We start from the raw sequence: 21,093 nt of genomic DNA on the forward strand, positions 1-21,093 counted from the left end.
GTTTAGTTCGGCCTAAAGTTTAGAATTTGGTTGAAATTGGAGACGATGTGACTGAAAAGTTGTGTGTATGAAAGATTTGATGTGATAGAAAGTTGAAAGTTTGGAAAAAAACTTTGGAACTAAACAGCGCTTTTAGCAACATTACTCTGCACAATTTGGTGTCGCTGCAGTACCTGTTTTTACCCAGGGACATCCCATCAACAACCGCAGCCCCATCTTCTAGAGATGAAAACGGTGACGAAGAAAATTACGGGCCGACTTGGGTCGTTTCTATATAAGTGGTACGTTTTCAATTCTGGCTTTTTTTTTTGTTTTTTCTAATTTGTTTTAGCGCCATATTACAATCGCCGCTTTAAGTACTTAATATGGTACATAGGATTAATTTACAACGGACTAATAGAACAGTTCTCATAGAGATGCTACCTTTTTCGACAGTTTTTGTTGCCCTCATCTGGGGCACAAATGAGTAGACGCACAACCTGAACTTGAAATATTGCCAAAAGCTGCAGGCAGCGTATATTGGTGCATTTCATAATATAGACAGCCCTCAACTGAAATGTACAGTTTTTCAGGCTTGAGGGGCATGTAAGAAGGAACAAAAGCACACTGAAACATTCGGGAGATCAAGTTCAGTGAAGTGAACAAAAATGAAAAGAAAAAAAAACTCAGATATTTTGTACGCATGCCCTTTGAACCGGCATTACGAATGGCAGAGTGGTCTTACTGCGACCTTTGCATTGCTTCATCATATCCTCTCGGAGATGTATGCTGCAAGCCTTTCAACAGGCTTTTGGCCTTCAACTCTCACTTTACCATGGCACCTTAGCTTTATCCGCGCCAAGTAATCCACCGGGATCCATGCAAAGCTAAGGCTTGCCGGTATTTCCTCACCATCTGGGCCCAGAATGCCCCTCGACTTCTCCACCCATTTGGGGTGATAGGTCACCTGGTACCAGGCAGAGGCCTTCATCTCGTACAGCAGATTCTTCTCGTCATCACCAATCTCGCATTGATCCGATGCTATGCTCTCGAAGGTACTTTTGAACTCCTTGCGTAGTGCAGAGTAAGCAGTCTTCAGCCTGTCCTTTATGTCGCCTTGCTTCTTGCTGCTGTTCTTAACAAGGGACGTTATGTGCCCTGTCACAAGTTCAGCTTCAGTGCGGACCCTGTACTGACTGAGCAGCGCACTCAGCTGCGCGTCGTATGAACACTTGCATTGCCAAGCACTCGCGAGGAAATCTGATGCACCAGGAACTTCCAGATCTATGTCATAAGGCAGATCATTTGGAGTGCAAACCTCTTGTGACACCACATCACCATTGGAGGCCTCTTGGATTGAACGATAAAGCCTTCCAAGAATCTTTTCTGATTTATAAGATTGTCCATCTTCCTTTCCCATGAAGTCAGGGTAGACTTTTGGTTTAAGGTGTGGTGGCATTATCGCAAGTTTGCCAGTCTTGGGGAAGTCCACGGCAGTTGCTGCTAGCTCAGCTAAGTGAATACACTTCTCATCCATTGCACCATACTCGCTAAGATCAGCATGAACAACATGAGCATTACAGATCCTACCAAGATTCTCACTTATCATGTTCTTTAAGAAGAAATCAATGATATCCTGTTACAAAAACAAGATCTAGTCAATGATATGCATTATAGCAATAGATACTTGCCCACAAATCAAGAAATCTACAATTTGCAGAAACTAGGGGAATTAATATGAGTCAGTTTTTTAAGCAGCTATATGCATATGCGATTGGAGAAAATGTATCACCAATGCCAGATTTCAAATCCAAATAACAATCTACATGGTAACAACTTTGTAAATACATCACCATATTCCAATTTGAAGTTGCAAGCTTGCCAAGTAGGAATATATGATAACATGAGGTAAATTCAGATGGTGAATAAAATGAGCGCTAACCAACCATGCTATGCTAATAGTTTGCTAAAGCTTAACTTCGTAAATATCACAAAACCATACTAAAACTATGAAGAAAACCACAACCATTACTTGTTGACAGCTAGAAACCACAAATAGTATAACCAAATAATAAAATAACAAGGAAGATGAAAATCATTACTTCTAAATTTGCATTAGAATATGGACAGTGCAAGAAAGAAAGGGTATAAGAAACCCTGAATACAAAACACGATCTAAGAACCAATCATGTCCATGACCAAGTCAACCACACACTCGACCAAGACTAGAGACTAGTTGCCCAGCGTTTGAGCAAGCGATAACCTGCTAGTTACATGCAAATTATCAGGGTTCATATGGATATGCATCAAAAGCTCTTAGATAGGACAGAGCACCAAACTCCAATCAAGGATTTCCTTGGATCCAGGTGCGAGGCCCTAAATGGTTGAAAATGTTATGTTTGATGTTTTTTCAGGGGTGATTTGGACAGGTAGAAACACAGATGGCAATTAATCATGTACTCCTTCAACAGCTGGTTGATTTAAACTTTATATAAAGTTGTAATTGCAGAAACGGAAGGTAATGCTACGTAAAGAAGATAGGGAAGTCACAAATGTGAAGAAATGGCCTCGGTAGTTCAGCAGGGAGATGATGCCTATAAGGTTTACAAATGCTAGGAGGACCTCTCTGGTTTGGACTTAATTTTGATTGCTGTAATATATCTGAGATTCTAAAGCTATTCCCTGTTTTTGCTGGTGTGCCAGTGTGCCCGACCATAGCTTGCGTTTAATTTCTTTATCTCAGTTCTGTAAAGAAAACCCATATATGCTTCCAATGAAAGGAGGGTTATCCATCGTATAAAAAGGACATGTATGTAGGAAACAAAAAATTATGGGACATTGCTGACATCTCAAGAGTTATTGAACTTACATGTTGAGATACTTGGCGCGGAAGTTGTTTTGCTTCAGGTGGGGAGTAGTCCATAGGGTTCCAGCTCTTCTTGCCTGGAGGTATAAGTTTCTCATCCCATGTCACAAAGTAGAGATCCCCATCAAGATCGCTCCCAGATGCCTCGTTAGCATGTGGCCTCTCACCTTTCTGGGGGAACACCAAACAATCAACCAGATGATGCAGTTCGGGCACATCAACTGCTTCAAGGATGCGGACATCCCCTGGATGAAGACAGGGATTCTTTGCTATTACCACAGTACCCAAAATGACCTCTGTGTTTTTATCTGTTGATGAAAATCTTGACCCATGCTTAACAAAATAACTATTCAATGATGGAACTGTTGCCCGAATAAAGCACTGCCCTTGCTCAAGAACCCCAAGCTCATCAAGACAGCCCATCAACCACCTTCCCTTTGGCACAAATATCCTTGCTTTTTCCAAAAGATCCTGCAATTGTGCAGACCTTATAGCCAAGAGCATTGCTTTCAAGTGTGGTTCAGTTCTAGGTTCAAAGCCAGCACTGAGCATCAATGCTGCAGTGTTTCCATCATCAGCACATGAAGTTGTTAAAACCTCAAAAGCAACATCTCTGTCTGATAGAATATTGTTGAGGTTAGAAAGCATGGTCTCTTGCATTTGCCAAAAGATAGAATCTGGGACATTCAGTGAGGATAGCAATATTATAATCTGTCGATTTAAGAATCCTGGCTGGAACTTTGTCCAGGAGACCACCTCTAACACCAAATGGTTAGACTCAAACTTCCTCATGCTTGGCCTCAGGAAAAGCCGTGTCCCATCACCATGTCCTTGCCAGACAGCTATGACACCCTTGAAGCCAGCAAACCTGATCTGATAAGCAGATGGCGGGTTATCTGTCAGCTGCAGCCTCTCGGCAACTTCCAATGCAAGATCTGGGGTAATTTTGCCAATTCCATCGGAGAAAATGTACTCATTATGCACAACATCATCAAAACTCTCATCAACCTCATCCGGCCGCATTGTCACAGTTGCATATGTGGATGAGAAGCACTGCCCCATTCGAGCAGCATGCTTCGCAACATTCTTACTTGTGAACCGTCCCATCCACTTCCTAATTGCTTCCACCGTTGTCTTTCTGTCCTCGGCAAAGAACCAAGCTGACTTGTCCCTTAACTGGTTCGATGAGAATGCGAGAAATGAGTACTTCCTTCCACACATGTGGAAACCCTCCGTCAACAACATCCTGACACGCTTGTACACCGTTGTCTTCTGCTGGAAAAAATTCGACATCAAGTCTTTGACAATTGGTGCAGTGAAGGAGTTGAGCACATTGTTGTTCAGCACCTGCATACCCTCGTCCATAAAAGTGACCCTCAAAAACCTGTCAGCCACCTCATGGTAATGCCGAAGAACACGGTTTGAGCGCTCCACTTCTGGAGGCAGACAATAAGCCCTGGTGGGCGTGATCACCAGCCTCCGCACCTCCGCGTGGTCATCCCCGACCTTGCTGCAGAGAAGTTTGGGGTTCCTGGCCACCCGATTCAGCGCCTTCTTCAGCCTCCCGCACGCATCAAACACTGGGAACTTGTCCCCCCAGAAATCCCTCAATGCAGCCACATTGACGTTCTCCTCGCTTCTCCCCAGCAGGCTGAAGAATTCAGGCGTGAGCTGGTGCTGGTTGATGATTCCCTTGTGCACCAACGCGTTCACCATGAAGAGGAGCGGGAACTTGAGCCCCTCGGCGTGCTGCAGGCAGAAGAAGACGTCCTGCATTGGCTCCCCGAACTCCAGCTCGTCGCGCACTGTGAGCCCCCGCCGCGGCCCCCATCCGCCGCCGCAATCGACGATCGCCACCCTCCTCTCCCTCATGTAGTCCAGCGCGCGGTCCATCTTGGGCCAGAATCGCGCCGAGAAGGAGATCCTGTACACCCCGCACCGCCCGATGGCGCCGCTCGGGGTGATGTCCGTGGTCCGTATCCACGGGTCGTCGTCGTCGAGCAGGTCGAAGGGGACCGGCTCGTGGAAGTCGTCGTCGGCGGTGCGGTAGTGCACCAGCGGCGCGGCGGCGAGGCGGAGGAGCAGCGAGCAGTCGAGGCGGTACAGGCGGACCTCCAGGACGTCGCGCACGGGGAACTCCAGCTTGACGTCGCAGCGTATGGCGGCGACCTCGCGGAAGCCCGGGAACGTGAAGGCGGTGTCGCGGGTAAACACGAGGCGGCAGCACCCGTCGAAGGGGTCGACGGAGAGGTCGAGCCCGGCGTCCGGCCCGCGCCAGGCGGCGAGGAACGCGCCGGGCGACGGGAGCGCGCCGACCTCGAGGCGCACGTCGGGGAACCGGAACGGCGCGATGCTGCTGCGGCGGGACACGCGGAGCGAGCTGTCCGGCGCGGACGCGACGCGCAGGGGCTTCCCCCTCAGGATGAGCCTGGTCTCCCCCGCGAGGTCCGCGGCGCGGCGCGCCCCCTCCGGGCGCGCGAAGTGGACGAACGCGTGCGGGGGCACCCGGTCGTACCACGGCGGCGCGGCCGCGGCCGAGGCGGAGGCGGGGGCGGTGGGGAGGGCGAAGTCCGGGTAGGAGTCCGGCGGCGTCCAGGAGGTCTTGACGCGGCAGCGCCAGACCAGGCCGACCTCGTGCTCCAGGAAGTCGGCGAGGTCCCCCGCGGCGACGCCGGCGTCGAAGCCGCCAAGGCTGACCTGCGTCGTCACCAGATCGCCCGCCGCCGCCGCCGTCGTGTCGCCGCGCCGCCCCGGCGGCTGCGCGGCCGCCCCGCCGCGCGGCGATCGCATGGCTTGGGTGGTTGGGTGGGAGCTGGGAGGAGTGAGAGAGAGAGAGAGAGAGGGGAAGATCAATCGGATTCGGTTATTAAATTTTTGATGAGTAAATAAATTTCGGAGGGGTTTAAGCGAGGGGACACCAACGAAGAGGACGGGTGCGAACTGTGTGTCTGGCCCCACATGTCAGTGTTTAGTGCAGTACTGGAGAGTAGAGACGATTTAATTGCGTGTTTAAATTATTATTATTTTAGTTATAATTGTACGGTTATGTTTATCACCGGGAGTAAAAAGCTTTTAAAGGATGTTGTATTTTTGTCAAATTATGATTGGTATATCATTATTTGAAAAGAGAGGAAGTTTTTTGTTTGCAATTTTTTTTAAAAAAAAAGTTCTTATTTATTAAGAAGAGTGATGAGTGATTAGTTTAATTGTTTAGCATCAGGAGGATGAGAAGGGAGTTAATGCATGGAGCAAGAAAGATGGTGAGAAGCACTGAAGAGATCTCTTTTTCAGGAGGAATCACTGAAGACATCTGATGTTTAATTGCAAGGTTGGAAGCTGAAGGGGCCGCTTGTTTTGTACTACAGTACTCCTATCTTTTACCAAGCCAAAAGAAATATCAACGTAAATGCTGATAGATACTCCACTCTTCTGTTTGGTTCTGAGAAATAATTAGCATTGTGGAAATTTTGGCAAGCCGTACGTGTTTGCCATCAGAGCAAGTTCACTAGTATAGCCAACTACTAACTCCAATTCATCTATAGCTAATCTAATAGCTCATTCATACAATAGTTACATACTACACTATTAATACCTGGTCCCACCTGTCATACACACACTGCGTCTTGGAGTCCGTGCTGCAGCTGGCTACAAATCTGTAGCCCGCTGCCATTCTCTCTCCTTATTTATCTACTTAAAATATGTTTGCAGCTGGCTTATAGCCTGCTATTGTACCCGCTCTCAGGTGTTGGGAACCATTGCACATAAAACGAAACAGCGGATTAATACAAGATTAATTAAGTATTATCGTAAAAAAATAAAAAAAGAGTAATATGGTTTTTTAAAACAATCATTTTATAACTTCTTTTTAAAAAAAATATGTCGTTAGCAGTTCGGAAAGTGTGCGCATGGAAGTAAACTTGAGATAAGGGACTTCTAAATGAAGTCTAAAATATGAGTACAACTAAACAACTTCTAAATTTTAGAATATTACTTTATCAAAATTTTGGCAATGCTATAACATCTATTTATATCACTGGTGGAGACAGCGTTTGTAGTCCCGGTTCGTAACCTCCCTTTAGTCCCGGTTTTCAAACCGGGACTACCAATCCGGGACTAAAGATCACTATCTTTAGTCCCGGGTGAAATAACCGGGACTAGCCACGTGGCCGGCTGAGCCATCTTTACTCCCGGTTGGTAACACCAACCGGGACTAAAGATCGAGCTGACCTTTTTTTTTGCATGGCCCTGTTGCTGCATGGTTTATATATATATATTTAAACCATGCATATATATGTTTCAATACATATGTACATGCATAATATATATGTATTTATACATATATATGTTATGCAAATGCATATGTGTGTGTGTCTATATATATATATATATATATATATATATATATGAACAAAATATATATTTACATTATAGAAAATGTGTACATATGCATATAGAAACATATGTAGTCATGTATTAATTACAATCCATTATATGTCCTAGCTAGCTACGATTTCGACGTAGTAGTAGTCGCTAGCTCAGAAGCTAAGGACCTATGAATTGTGTTTCCGTCGTAGTAGAATTCACCCTTGGGATCAAGGATTTGTTCATTGATGAATCCCATGAGTTGTTCTTGAACCGCCGCGATAAATTCCTTGTGTGTGATCAGGTTATCCCTCATGCGAATAAACTATATGAATGTATGAACTGATTAATAATTAAACAACAAATCGATACGTAATGAAATTTTGAATTTATTTGTACATACATCGAGCTCTCTTGTGGTGATGATTTGGTCTGCAAGGCAGTGGCAATACTCGCACACGTAGTAGCCGCACAAGTTAGTTCCCTGCTTTTGCTTTGCGCACTATAAATAAATGACAAACGACGAGAAATCTAATTAATATACACTTCTATGTATTTGAATCGGAGAAATATAAATGTAGAGCATGTGTACTCACAGGAAATTTGAACTTCCGCCTAAGTCTTTCTCTCCATTTGTCGCGGACCAAAAGACGGAACCTATACCAAGCCCTACATGGAGTTTAAAGCTATGATTCGTAGTAGCAATTAACTATAACAAGATTCTTAATTAACACATAGGAACTTATGACAGTACCTGTCTATAAGTTCAAAAACCTTGTCAAACGTAGACTCTTTTTTATCCATTGAGTCATATACGTTGACGGTGCAGGCCTCCAGGTCGAAGAATAAAAGCACCCAGTGGAATCTGCAATGTGCGTGGGATGCATTACATATGAAACACTTAGCATGTTCGTATGGGAATGAAATTTGGTATAGGAAGACGGTAAAATTAAACTAACTATGTGTTGTACGGCAACAGTATGAACATCTTGTAATGCTGCGTCTTCAGGAGATGGACGAGATTGTCCTCTGTGGCTTGCGGATATTGGTCGAGCATTGCGACGTTTACTTTCTGAGGGTCGATGAATCCAGTATCGAAAACCCCCCGCCGTCGGGCCCTTTGAATCTCCATTCTACAACGATAAAAGGGAGTATATATTATATATAGTCTACTTATATACAAGGACCTAATTAGTTAAAGGAGACGTAGTAAGAAATCTAACTGAACGATATACTTACAAAATCTAGCAACTCATAATAGAGACATCGAGGGCGTCCAGCTGGTATAGTTCGTAGATTCCCTTGAAATTGATCCAGAGAATGTCATCTCCTTGCAAGAAGTCCGTGTCCCTGATCCTCGCTCCGATCATCTCTTTACCGGTAGCGCTCATCTCCATGTACAGCTGATGGAACTTGTACATTTGTGTGGGTAGGGACTGCAGCAGCTCAGGCTTGACAAGCGGTTTACCGAGTTCGTACATGTATTTCACTTCCGCCTTTTCGATTGGTGCGTCTCTTAGCAATTGATCCGTAGTTAGCCCGGTGTCATTAATAAATTCTTGTATTCCAAAATCTTCACCGGTCACCAACGGCTCGATCTCCTGGTTTGGTTGCTCTCCAAGCTGAGGGACTGGTTTGGACTTTCCAGAAGATGCTTTATGGCCTCCTTGGCAGGTGCAGACATACCCCTGAAGAAGTTCCTGACACTCGGGTCTATAGGAATCTTCTTTTCTGGACTTCGAGGCTTGAATTGTCTCTTGACTTCTGATGCCACGTAAGCGTCAAGCTCCTCTTGCGTGCAATCGTACCCCGGGTCCTTGTTCTTGGCGGCGTCAACTTTCGCCTTCTTTGTTGCCCTTGTGGGGGCAGGCGGTGGAGCTTGGGGGGCCCTTGACTTGGAAGGTGCCGGAAGAGGAGCTTGCGGAGGAGTCGGTGTAGGAGCCTGAGGAGGAGTCGGTGCAGGAGCCTGAGGAGGAGTCGGTGCAGGAGCCTGAGGAGGATTCGATGCAGGAGCCTGAGGAGGAGTCGGTGCAGGAGCCTGAGGAGGAGACGGTGCTGGAGCATGAGGAGGAGACGGTGCAGGAGCCTGAGGAGGAGATGGCGGAGCCGGAGGAGATGGTGCACGAGACGCCACTTGTCGCCCAGGGAGGATGATGTACCGCTTGCGCCATAGAATAATGGCATGGCTTGTGTCTCGTAGATGCGGCTCACCGTCTCCTCCAGGGTAATCCAGCTCGAGGTCCTCGTACGCGCCTTCGACTAACTCAACTTCGACCTTGGAGTATCCTGCTGGAATCGGCCTGCAGTGGTAAGTATCTGAAGGGTCCGTTGGGATGGCCATGCCCGACGCCACCTTCGTGTGGTGAGAGGTTATTTATTAGTAATCAACATATATAAGCAGCAACTAGCGGAATGGCCAAATCTAAAATCTATAAACTACGAGCTTACCCCTTTATTGATAGGTTCTTGAAGGGAATATGCAGCTCACATGGTGTCCGCTGAGTGATGTCATCAACGGGGCAGGTGGTTTCGTCCTGGGTTTGCATGGCGTCCATGCTCTATTATCCTACCTGCCCCGTTGAGGCGCAGCTGCTACGGTTTCCTGACGGGCTCACCATTGCAGGAGGAATGGTCGGCTGGGGATCATGGGACTGATGTGTGGCCATGCGTTCATCAACCTTCCTTGCCACCTCCTGTTGCATGCTGAGCTCGTAGCTCGATACCCTGAACTCTAGATCTGCAATCTTCGCCTCGGTATCTCTCTTGCTCCTCATCCGACTTCTGTACGTGTGGATGTCCTCCTTGAACCCAATCTTCCAAGGAATCACCCCTTTCCCTCGTGTTCGTCCTGGATGCTCTGGAGTCTGCAGGGCGAGTGACAGCTCGTCCTTCTCTCTATCCGGTCGGAACGTGCCCTGAGAAGAGGCTTCCACTGCGTCTGTTAGTCGACGCGTAGCCTCGCGTATCTGATCGCTGAAGACCAGGGAGCCACTAGCTGGGTTGAGCGTTTCACCGTGAGCATAGTACCAGAACTTCGATCGTTCCGGCCAATTAGCGGTGGCCAGTTCGATACCCCTCTCAAGCAAGCTAGCCTCCATCTCCTCCCACTTCGGCATCGCGACGCTATAGCCGCCTGACCCCAAGTGGTGATGGTACTTCTTCTTGGCGGCATTTTCTTTGTTTCTTTCCATCATCGCCTGCCCTTGTTCACCTGTCTTATATGCAACGAACTCGTCCCAGTGATCCCTTAGCTTTGGGAATGTGTCGAAGTTCGGTGTCTGCCCCTTCAGGATATATTTCTGGTATAGATCTCCCTTGAAGCTCTGAAACTGTTCTGTCATTTTCTTCAGAGTCCACCTTTTCACTTTGTCCTCTGTACCCGCGGGAAGGGTGAATATCTCGAGCTTTGTGGTCCACAGCATCTCTTTCTCCGAATCTGGGACAAAGCTCTCATGATCTCCGCGTGCCCTTGTTCTACGCCAGTACACCGTACTGACAGGCACGTTATCCCGCACAACCCAACCGCTGTGACGTACATAGTTCTTGGCGGCTTCTGCCGGGGCACTAGGTCGGCCGTCTTCGTCCACTTCCGTTATGATGTGCCGACCCTCAAGCTTCTTCGTGGCACCTCGTTGTCCGCGTGCCCTCTTCTGTCCAGCGGAGGGTTGACTTCCACTAGCCTCCTCCTCCTGGTTCCCCTCCACATCCCTTTCCATGTGCCCCTCCTGGTTCCCCTCCGCATCCCTCTCCACGTTTCCTTCCTCGTTCAAATACTGGTTTGGATCCTCGTTCCCCTCTTCTTCGTTCCAGTACTGGCTGCTTCCCTCCGCGATTGTATCGTACAATATTTGTTCCTCATCGCGATCAGCCATCTGTTCATACAGGAAACAGCTGCTAAGTCATGAGACATTTATGTTTTAACAATCTTATATGTGCTAACAATCATATGCTAAGTCTAGGTGACGTATATGCTAAGTGATAATCTTATACTAAAACTCAAATAGTGATATATGCTAAGTCCAGGTGACGTATATTATAGGACCATAGCTAGTCAATAAATTATATGCTAAGTCTAATTATAAATCTAATAATCTTATATTAAAACTCAAATAATCTTATACTAAAACTCAAATAGTCATGTATGCTAAGTGTAACTGTCGTATATTAGAACCCTACACAATCTTATATGCTAAGTCTAATTACAAATCTAATAATCTTATACTAAAACTCAAATAATGATATATGCTAAGTCTAGGTGACGTATATTATAGGACCCTAGCTAGTCAATAAATTATATTCTAAGTCTAATTACAAATCTAATAATCTTATATTAAAACTCAAATAATCTTATATTAAAACTCAAATAGTCATATATGCTAAGTGTAACTGTCGTATATTAGAACCCTACACAATCTTATATGCTAAGTCTAGTTACAAATCTAATAATCTTGTATTAAAACTATAATAATCTTATATTAAAACTAAGTCTAAGTGTCGTATATTAAATCTAATAGTCTTAATTGCATTACAAATATAACAATCATATATATAATTACGTCACTTGCCTGCGCGAATTCCTTCGAGGGCTAGCTACCACTCCACCTTGAGGGACGACTCCGACAACGTCTTTTCTGCAAGATACAAAAAGATGTATTAGGATAAACGCGAAGTAACATATATTGCATTTGACGTTCACGTTTCGTTCACGATCGTTCACGTTCGCGTTCTCGTTAAGGTCACGTTTCATTCACCTACGTTCGTTCGTTCACGTTCATTCACCTGCCTACATTGCATTTCACGTTCACGTTCGTTAGTTCACGTTCGTTCACGTTCACGTTCGTTGACGTTTGTTCACGCTCGTTCATTCACGTTCGTTCGTTCTTTCACGTTCAATTCTCGTTCACGTTCGTTCGCTCGTTCACGTTCTCATTCACGTTCGTTCGCTCGTTCTCGTTCTCGTTCACGTTCACGTTCGTTCGCTCGTTCTCGTTCACGTTCGTTCGCTCGTTCTCGTTCACGTTCGTTCGCTCGTTCACGTTCTCGTTCACGTTCACGTTCACGTTCATGTTCGAGGCGCGGCGGCGGCGTTGCGCGGCGGCGGCGTGGCGGCGCGGCGTCGGTGCCGTGCCACGGCGGCATCGTGGCGTCTCGTCGTGTCGTGCCGCCGCGGCGTCGTGGCACGGCGTCGTGTCGTGACGACGTCGGCGTCGGCGTTGGCAACGAGACGGCCAGCAGCAACCGAGAGGGAGAGAGAGAGATCGAGATCGGAGAGAGAGAGCTGATGAGAGGGAGGCGGCGGTGGCTCTCACCCCAGAGATGCAGCGGTGGTGGAGGAGGCGGAGGCAGCGGCGACGACGACGAGCGCGAGACGACGGCGAGATACGGCGGCGGCGTCGGTGCGGGGATGCCCTAGGCAGTGGCGGCGAAGGAGAAGCCGAGAGAGATCGATCGGGCAAAAACTTCTAAGTGTTGGTGGAGAAGACGAGGGCGCGCATCGGGAATATATATACCCCTAGATATTTAGTCTCGGTTGATGAGAACAACCGGGAGTGGACTAAAGATATTTTCCCGCTATTTCTAAATTCTTTTTAAACCTGGTTATGGTTAAGAACCGGGACTACTGATAAGCGCACTGAATATTATTTTCCATTACATATGTGTTTCTAAAATAGAAAATAATGCATTAAAATTATTTAAAGTACAAAAATTAATGACAATTACTTCGAAAAATTATTTTTGTCTGTAATAAATTAAGTGGATAAAACGTAATAAGCAAATATATGATTTAAAAATTAATAAAAAATTCTAATAATCATATATACTTAGCATATGAATGATATTAAATTGTTAAAAACTCTAATTAACATATGTATATACATACGGCATGATTTAAAATTAATAAAAATTGTAATAATCATATATAATTAGCATATGAATGATATTAAATTAATTGTTAAAAACTCTAATTAACATATGTAAATGCCACATGCATGATTTAAAAATTTTAAAAATTCGAATAGTCATATATAATTAGCATATGAATGATATTAAATTAATTGTTAAAAACTCTAATTAACATATGTAAATGCCACGTGCATGATTTAAAACTTTTAAAAATTTGAATATTCATATATAATTAGCATATGAATGATATTAAATTAATTGTTAACAACTCTAATTAACATATGTAAATGCCACATGCATGATTTAAAAAATTTAAAAATTGTAATTTTCGCATATAACTAGCATATACATGATTTAAACTTGTTAAAACCTCTAATAATTGTGCGTAATTAACATATGCCATACATCAATTGATTTATATGGATAATCAATACATCCAAAATAGTTTACATCGTGTACACAATAATTACGGCAATACATCGGCGGTGACGGTTGACCGTACGTACTTTCTCCTCACTATTGTTCCCTCCTTGTGATCGCTACGTGAGTAAGGGGTGTCTTCATTTGATAGGAGGATGCTAGGGTCAATCGTTACCGTGAAAGGGGGTTGCCCATCCAACTGATCGTAATCCTCGTCAGTCTTGTCCTTAACTCTGACGATTTTTCTTTTGCCTGGGAGAACCACGTGACGCTTAGGCTCGTCAGGCCCTCTGCCCTTCTTTCCTTTGCTAGACATGTCCTTCACGTAAAAGACTTGCGTTACATCATTGGCAAGGACAAAAGGTTCGTCCGAGTATCCAACCTTATTAAGGTCAACCGTTGTCATCCCACTGTCATCAATCATTACACCTCCACCAGTCAACCTAACCCATTGGCACCGGAACAGAGGGACCTTGAGAGGACCATAGTCAAGTTCCCATATGTCCTCGATGGCACCGTAATACGTGCCAGTTGTTCCATCGTGTCCCATGGCATCGACACGAACAGCGCTGTTTTGGTTCGTGCTCTTCATGTCTTGGGCTCTCGTGTAGAATGTGTACCCATTGATCTCATATCCCTGGAATGTCGCGATTGACCCAGACGGTCCCCTCGCCAGGAAGGCAAGTTGTTGGTTGATCGACTCGTTACCCATGAGATGTTGTTGTAGCCACGCAGGGAAAGTATCAATGTGATGCCGTGTAATCCATGCATCGGACTTACCGATGTTCCTGGCGCGAACTAGAGCCAAGTGCTCCTCGATGTAAGGAGCTACCAATGAAGATTGTTGCAGAACCGTGAAATGGGCTTTACGGAATAAATTGTTGTCTACCGTCATTATTGCTTTCCTTCCGAGAGTTCCCTTTCCCCGTAGTCTCCCTTCATGGCGTGATTCAGGTATCCCGATTGGGCGAAGGTCTTCAATAAATTCTACACAAAATTCGATGACCTCCTCTGTTCCATAACCCTTGGCGATGCTTGCCTCTGGACGAGCACGGTTATGAACATACTTCTACAGAACGCCCATGTACCTCTCGAAAGGAAACATGTTGTGTAGGTACACAGGCCCGAGAATACTGATCTCTTTGACAAGGTGACAAAGCAGATGCATCATTATATTGAAAAATGAAGGTGGAAATATCAACTCAAAACTGACGAGACATTGCACCACATCATTCTGAAGGACTTCTAATCTATCCGGATCAATGACCTTCTGCGAAATTGCGTTCAGGAATACACATAGCTTTGTTATTGTTGCCCGGACATTGTCTGGAAGGATACCTCTTATTACAACTAGTAGCAGTTGTGTCATCAACACGTGACAGTCATGAGACTTTAGGTTTGTGAACTTCTTCTCCTTCGTGCTTATTATTCGCTTTATATTCATGGAGTATCCAGACGGTACCTTTATGCTCTCTAAGCATTCAAACATAATTTTCTTCTCTGCCTTACTAAGAGTGTAGCTGGCTGGACTTAAGTAATGGCTTCCTTTCTCCTTTGGTTCTGGGTGAAGGTCGTCGCGTTCTTCCATATGCTTCAGATCATTACGTGCTTCCAGTGTATCTTTCGACTTTCCGTATACACCTAGGAAGCCAAGAAGGTTTACGCAAAGGTTCTTAGTAAGGTACATCACGTCGATTGCGTGGCGGACGTCCAAGAATTCCCAATAGGGTAACTCCCAAAATATAGAGTTCTTTTTCCACATCGCCGCGTGACCATCTTTGCTCTCTATAGGCTGGCTTCCAGGCCCCTTTCCGAACACTACTTTAAGATCTTTAACCATAGCAAACACTGTTTTCCCGCTGCGATGTTTAGGCTTTGTACGGTGGTCGGCCTTATGTTCGAAGTGCTTGCCTTTCTTCCGTACCGGGTGGTTTGCTGCAAGGAACCGACGATGACCCATGTATACAACCTTCCTACAGTGCTTAAGATACGTACTTTCTGTTTCATCCATACAGTGAGTGCAAGTCTTGTACCCCTTGTTGGACTGTCTGGATAGGTTGCTAAGTGCAGGCCAATCGTTGATGGTTACGAACAGCAGCGCTCGTAGGTTAAACTCCTCCTGTTTGTCCTCGTCCCACATGGGGACACCTTCCTTCTTCCACAACAGTTTAAGATCTTCGACCAGTGGTCTTAGGTACACATCGATGTCGTTACCAGGTTGCTTGGGGCCTTGAATAATAATCGACATCATTATGTACTTACTCTTCATGCATAGCTAGGGGGGGAGGTTGTAGATACACATCGTAACGGGCCAAGTGCTATGGCCACTGCTCATCTCTCCAAAAGGATTCATGCCATCTGTACTCAAACCAAACCGTATGTTTCGTGCGTCCTTTCCAAATTCATTAAATTTTTTGTCGATGTTTCGCCACTGCGAACCATCGGCAGGGTATCTCAGCATCTCTTCAGCGTGCCATCGCATCATTCTAGCATTCCCCTTATTCCTAAACAAACGCCTTAGCCGTGGTATTATAGGGAAATACCACATCACCTTAGCAGGAATTCTCTTCTTTGTTAGCTGCCCGTCAACTTCTCCTGGATCGTCTCGTCTAATCTTGTATCGTAGTGCTTTGCAAACAGGGCATGCTTCTAGGTTCTCGTACTCCTCACCGCGATATAGGATACAATCATTCGGACATGCGTGAATCTTCTGAACTTCCAGTCCTAGCGGGCAGACTATCTTCTTAGCCTCGTACGTTGTCTCGGGCAATTTGTTTCCCTCCGGAAGAATGTTCTTGACGAGTTTCAATAAATCGCCAAATGCCTTGTCACTAACCCCATTTTTTGCCTTCCATTGCAAGAACTCCAGAGTGGTATCCAACTTTTTGTGCCCCTGCTCGCAACCTGGGTACAACGACGTTCTGTGGTCCTCTAACATCTTGTCCAATTTATGAGCCCCCTTTTCACTTTCGCAGTCCTCCTTGGTGTCCTGCAACATCTGATCAAGATCATCCGCAACGTCGTTACCATCAGCACCCCTTTCCTCCTCGCCCGTTTGATTTCCTTCAAATCCAACGTACTGAGCAAAGTCCGGAATATTGTCGTCTTCCACTTCATCTTCTTCCATTTCAACACCTTGCTCTCCGTGGGATGTCCAACAATTATAGCTTGGCATGAACCCCGACTCAAACAAGTGAAAATGAATAGTCCTTGATGCAGAATACTCCTTCTGATTCTTACACTTATTGCATGGACAACAAATAAAACCCCTTTGTCTGTTAGCTTCAGCCACTCTCAAAAAATAGTGCACGCCGTCAATAAACTCTTTGGACCGCCGGTTAGCGCACATCCATTGCCGATCCATCTACATGAGTCGAAAAAAAATCGTACACAAATAATTATTCTTACAATAATGACAGTCATACAATAATTATAAGATAATTACAAACTCTTTCAACAGTCATACAATAATGACATATCTTTATTCATACAAAAATCATAAAATATTACACCAAACAATTCTTATTTACTATTTCTAAAGTTTTAAACTAATTTTAATGTATTTTACTTCTTTTAATTTTCATTTTAGTTTGTTTTCTATTATTTAATATTAACTTTCACTATATTTTCCTTCTCAACTATTTTATAAAACCTTCTTTAGCAAATCAACTAAATTTCTATATGTTCTTTCTTCCCCACACAAATTTTCTCTCTCATCAACTTACAACTAAATTTTGGAGACAAAAAAGTGTGCAAAACATAGCTCCAAATGTAATATGACAGAAAAAAACATTGGAGGATGAAGTTGCAAACCTTTTAGGCACCTCCTATTTGTATGTAATCACCAAAATAAATTCACTAGAAATTTTGGCATGACCTCCCCTCTTTTTTGAAGAAATTTTGAAGCTTACTCGGGCATCTGGAGGAGGAAGAAGACATATATATAGGGGTGGGACTTCAGTCCCGGTTGGTGTTACCAATGGGGCTAAAGATCCCTGAGATCTTTAGTCCCGGTTGGTGTTATCCGGGGGGGCCTGACAGGCCCTGACAGTTAGTCCACACCAACCGGGACTAAAGATCAAATATGCCTGTTACCCTTTTTAACCAGGACTAAAGATCATCTTTAGCCCCGGTTTTTATTGCATCCGGGACTATTGTGGAATTCGGCCGACCGACGAAAGATGATTTCTCCACTAGTGTATTGACAAATTTTTGCTAAGGCTATAATGACAATTATCCAAACTAGTCATAATCCTTTCTTTGTTTTCCATATAAGTTAAGGCACCATAAGTAGTGTCTATACTATCCACATCTCTACTGCAACTGCAAGTAATATGTGCTACAGTCGACTATTATTTTTACCAATCGCGCTATCGCTCGTGTGTCCTTGCGTAAGATCAGATTCTCTAGGATGTATCTACACTACGGGACATGCTATAAAATGCATGTCTCTTGTGCCTAACTGCATGCATGTTCTCGTGAAAGGACTTAACTGATAGTTAGGAGGTTAGGCCGCATCTTTAAAGCCCGCTTCTTATCCTATAGGATTTTTTTAGGGCCCTTCTTTGGGACAAGGGAAAATTATAAAAACCAATCCAGAGTCATTTAACATTTCATATCATAAATTATTTTGTTGCAAATACTATCCTTCTACTCGGTTTGTTGTAAAAACTAACCAATGCACACATCCTTAACCGAATCATTATGTGTTTATAAATTGTGAGGCGCCAATATCGTATGTACCAAAATTAAATACTTCTATAAATATAGTCTTGACACTTTTTTTTAGAGATTTCACAAATAGAATTGTAGTTGAGAACTTAAACGTTGCTGCACTGACTTTCAATAAATGCATAAAGAAATCAATGAAACACAAAGAATAAGTCTAATGCAAGAATTTGGAAAAGATTGACTCAGCTAACTTAGTCTATGGGGCTCTACATCAGCGATAACAAGCTAATTCAGTTAAAGCACGTATGCACCGGGGTGATTTTTGCAATAAAAACGAGTAGGGGATGGGCATTTGCAACAAAATAACTCGTGTGGTGGAATGTCAAATCAAGTAACTTATCAGGTGGTTGTTGCAATTTTCCCTTGAGATAAAGTATTGAAACCCTATTGAATCCTATAAAATTCCTAATAAATGCCTTAAGCCGTAATGTTTTGGAGGATTTTTAGTATGAGGTTCAACATCATGGAAAGTTCTCTTTGAGTTATCTCTCATCCGATTCCTATGTTTTTTCTACAGTCCAATCAAATGATCATTCATGTATTCTTTTTTATAATTTTTGTTTTGTACTTGCATTTTTGTCGAAATCCTATGTATTTCCTATTCTCTGTTTTCTCAATCATGTGTTTTAAAGTAGACCTTAATGTGAGAATCTCACTTGTCTTTCATCTAGAAAAGTAGACAGCAAATTAAAGCGAGGGAATGTGATTGTCCCCATCAATGGTTTTTATGATCGACTCATTAAACATACATGCTACTAGATGGGAGTAATAGTAGGCTTAGTAACATTAATATTAGTACTTGACCCAAAGAAATTGAGCAAAATGTTTGAAATTGATGTTCATATTTATATTTGAATTTCAAAATGCAAATAAACACTCAATATTTCTATTTAACAATATAGTGTATTTAAATCAATACAATTGAGTATTACTTGATCTCAAGAACATTTTCCATAAAACGGTACACATTTTGTCCTATTTAAACTTCAGAAAAAGTTTACACCTTTGTTTTTTTACTTCAAATATCAGAATTTATCATTTGTAGGAATAATGTAAATCCATATTCCTTGAGATCGGTTTAAAATTGTTAAATTTACAAATTAATTTACCTTTAGAACTTCCTATTTTTTGCATGCTGCGATGCGTCATAAATTTACTACTCCCTCAGTCCCATAATATAAGGGATTTTGAGTTTTTGTTTGCAACGCTTGACTACTTGTCTTATTCAAAATTTTTTGAAATTATTATATATTTTATTTGTGACTTACTTTATTATCTACAGTACTTTAAGCACAACTTTTCATTTTTTATATTTGCAAAAAAAATTTGAATAAGACGAGTGGTCAAACGTTGCAAGAAAAACTCAAAATCCCTTGTATTGTGGGATGGAGGGAGTAGGTTAGAGGGGATAGAGATAGTCATAGCCTTGTGGCGATGTTTGCTAAAGCTGAATTATCGTGTGAGTATGTGGGTCTCGCTCCTTTTGTGACAAGCAAAAGGAAATACCTTTTTCGGCAGCTTTTGTGTCACGTTGGGTTGAAAGCTTGGAGCCAGGCGGCCTAACAATGGACGAGTGTGACATGCTTACAGATAAACATCTTTTGAACTACGAAAGAATATAGTAGTTCATTATACTTCTTTGTGGCTCTTGCTTGTGTTGGTCTCCCTCCCTCCGGCCTAAATTAAAATCAATCTGAAACATATTACCTTTTTGACACGGCTATAGATTCAAGATTTTCTAAACAGATATTCCTAACTCCAAAAATCCATGATCAAGATTTACAATTACGTTGATAACATCTGAATAAATCATTTTATTCCTATTTTAGATGAAATTTAAAATTTTAGATCACTATTATTTAACATACAGACTTCCAATCTATTGTGAATCTGAAATATAAACTATGTCAAACAGGGACGGTACTCTACCGTTCTGCTTCAAGAGTTGCTTTTTTTTTTTTGTTATCACACATATCCTATCCTAAATATCTAGATTAGCTCCCTCTCAAATTTGTTTTCAGTGAACATTTTCTATCGTTTTTCCTTTTTATTGCATCTTGCCAATGTTGATGTTGATAGCCCTTATTTGAGAAAAGTTTGTAAAACATGCTATGTTGAATATTGCTGTACCAAAATTATCACTTCAGTTCATGTTTCATATGCTCAAACCTACTCCACCTGTTATGAGAAGAGAAAACAGTGCCAGTTGAAGTTAGTGAACTTCGTGCAAGATTCCATAACTAACCATTTTGTGCGCACTACATGCTATGCTGTGATTGTACTCTCAAAGACATCAAGCTCTTCTGATTTACTCCCTCCGTCCTATAAAATAAGGGATTTTGAAATTTTGCTTGTAATGTTTGACCACTCATCTTATTCAAAATTTTTTGAAATTATTATTTATTTTATTTGCGACTTACTTTATTATCTACAATATTTTAAGTATAATTTTTCGTTTTTTATATTTGCAAAAAATATTTGAATAAGACGAGTGGTCAAACGTTGCAAACGAAAACTCAAAATTCCTTATATTGTGGAACGGAGGGAGTAGATATTTACCGATGCTCAAAAGTGTGAAAATTGGAGGGGTTCCTTGACCTTTTTTTCCTTAAATATTTCTATTTTCTTAATGAAATATAAGCGTAGTTCTCTCGTGTTTTCAAAAAAAAAGTACGAAAATTTAACTTAGTTCTCTTGTGTTTTCGAAAAAAATTACGAAAATTTAACTAACACAAATATAAAAGCTGCCCTAGATTCTTTCAGGCTGGAAGGAGTTAATTGTTATGCTGATTTCCACTTCACTTAACTTCATTATGGATATGAAAAATACT

General features: G+C 43.0%; 1 protein-coding gene across 1 annotated transcript; it reads right to left on the reverse strand.

The window, feature by feature from the left end:
- Positions 1–467: 467 nt before the first annotated feature.
- Positions 468–5,664, reverse strand: LOC127783844 (probable RNA-dependent RNA polymerase SHL2). Its single transcript, XM_052310995.1, has 2 exons — positions 2,849–5,664; positions 468–1,615 (listed from the first exon to the last, which is right to left on the reverse strand). The coding sequence occupies exons 1-2, from the start codon at positions 5,633–5,635 to the stop codon at positions 746–748; spliced, it is 3,657 nt and encodes a 1,218-aa protein (XP_052166955.1). The 5' UTR covers positions 5,636–5,664; the 3' UTR covers positions 468–745.
- Positions 5,665–21,093: the final 15,429 nt, after the last annotated feature.

This window comes from Oryza glaberrima, chromosome 1 (assembly GCF_000147395.1).
Source record: "Oryza glaberrima chromosome 1, OglaRS2, whole genome shotgun sequence".
Taxonomy (NCBI): Eukaryota; Viridiplantae; Streptophyta; class Magnoliopsida; order Poales; family Poaceae; genus Oryza; species Oryza glaberrima.

Bases quoted from the DNA above. Each gene is read 5' to 3' on its own strand.
- LOC127783844 (XM_052310995.1), bottom strand. From the start codon at position 5,635: ATGCGATCGCCGCGCGGCGGGGCGGCCGCGCAGCCGCCGGGGCGGCGC. The intron at 1,616-2,848 runs GTAAGTTCAATA...TTTTTGTAACAG, and splicing joins CGCGCCAAGTATCTCAACAT to GATATCATTGATTTCTTCTT.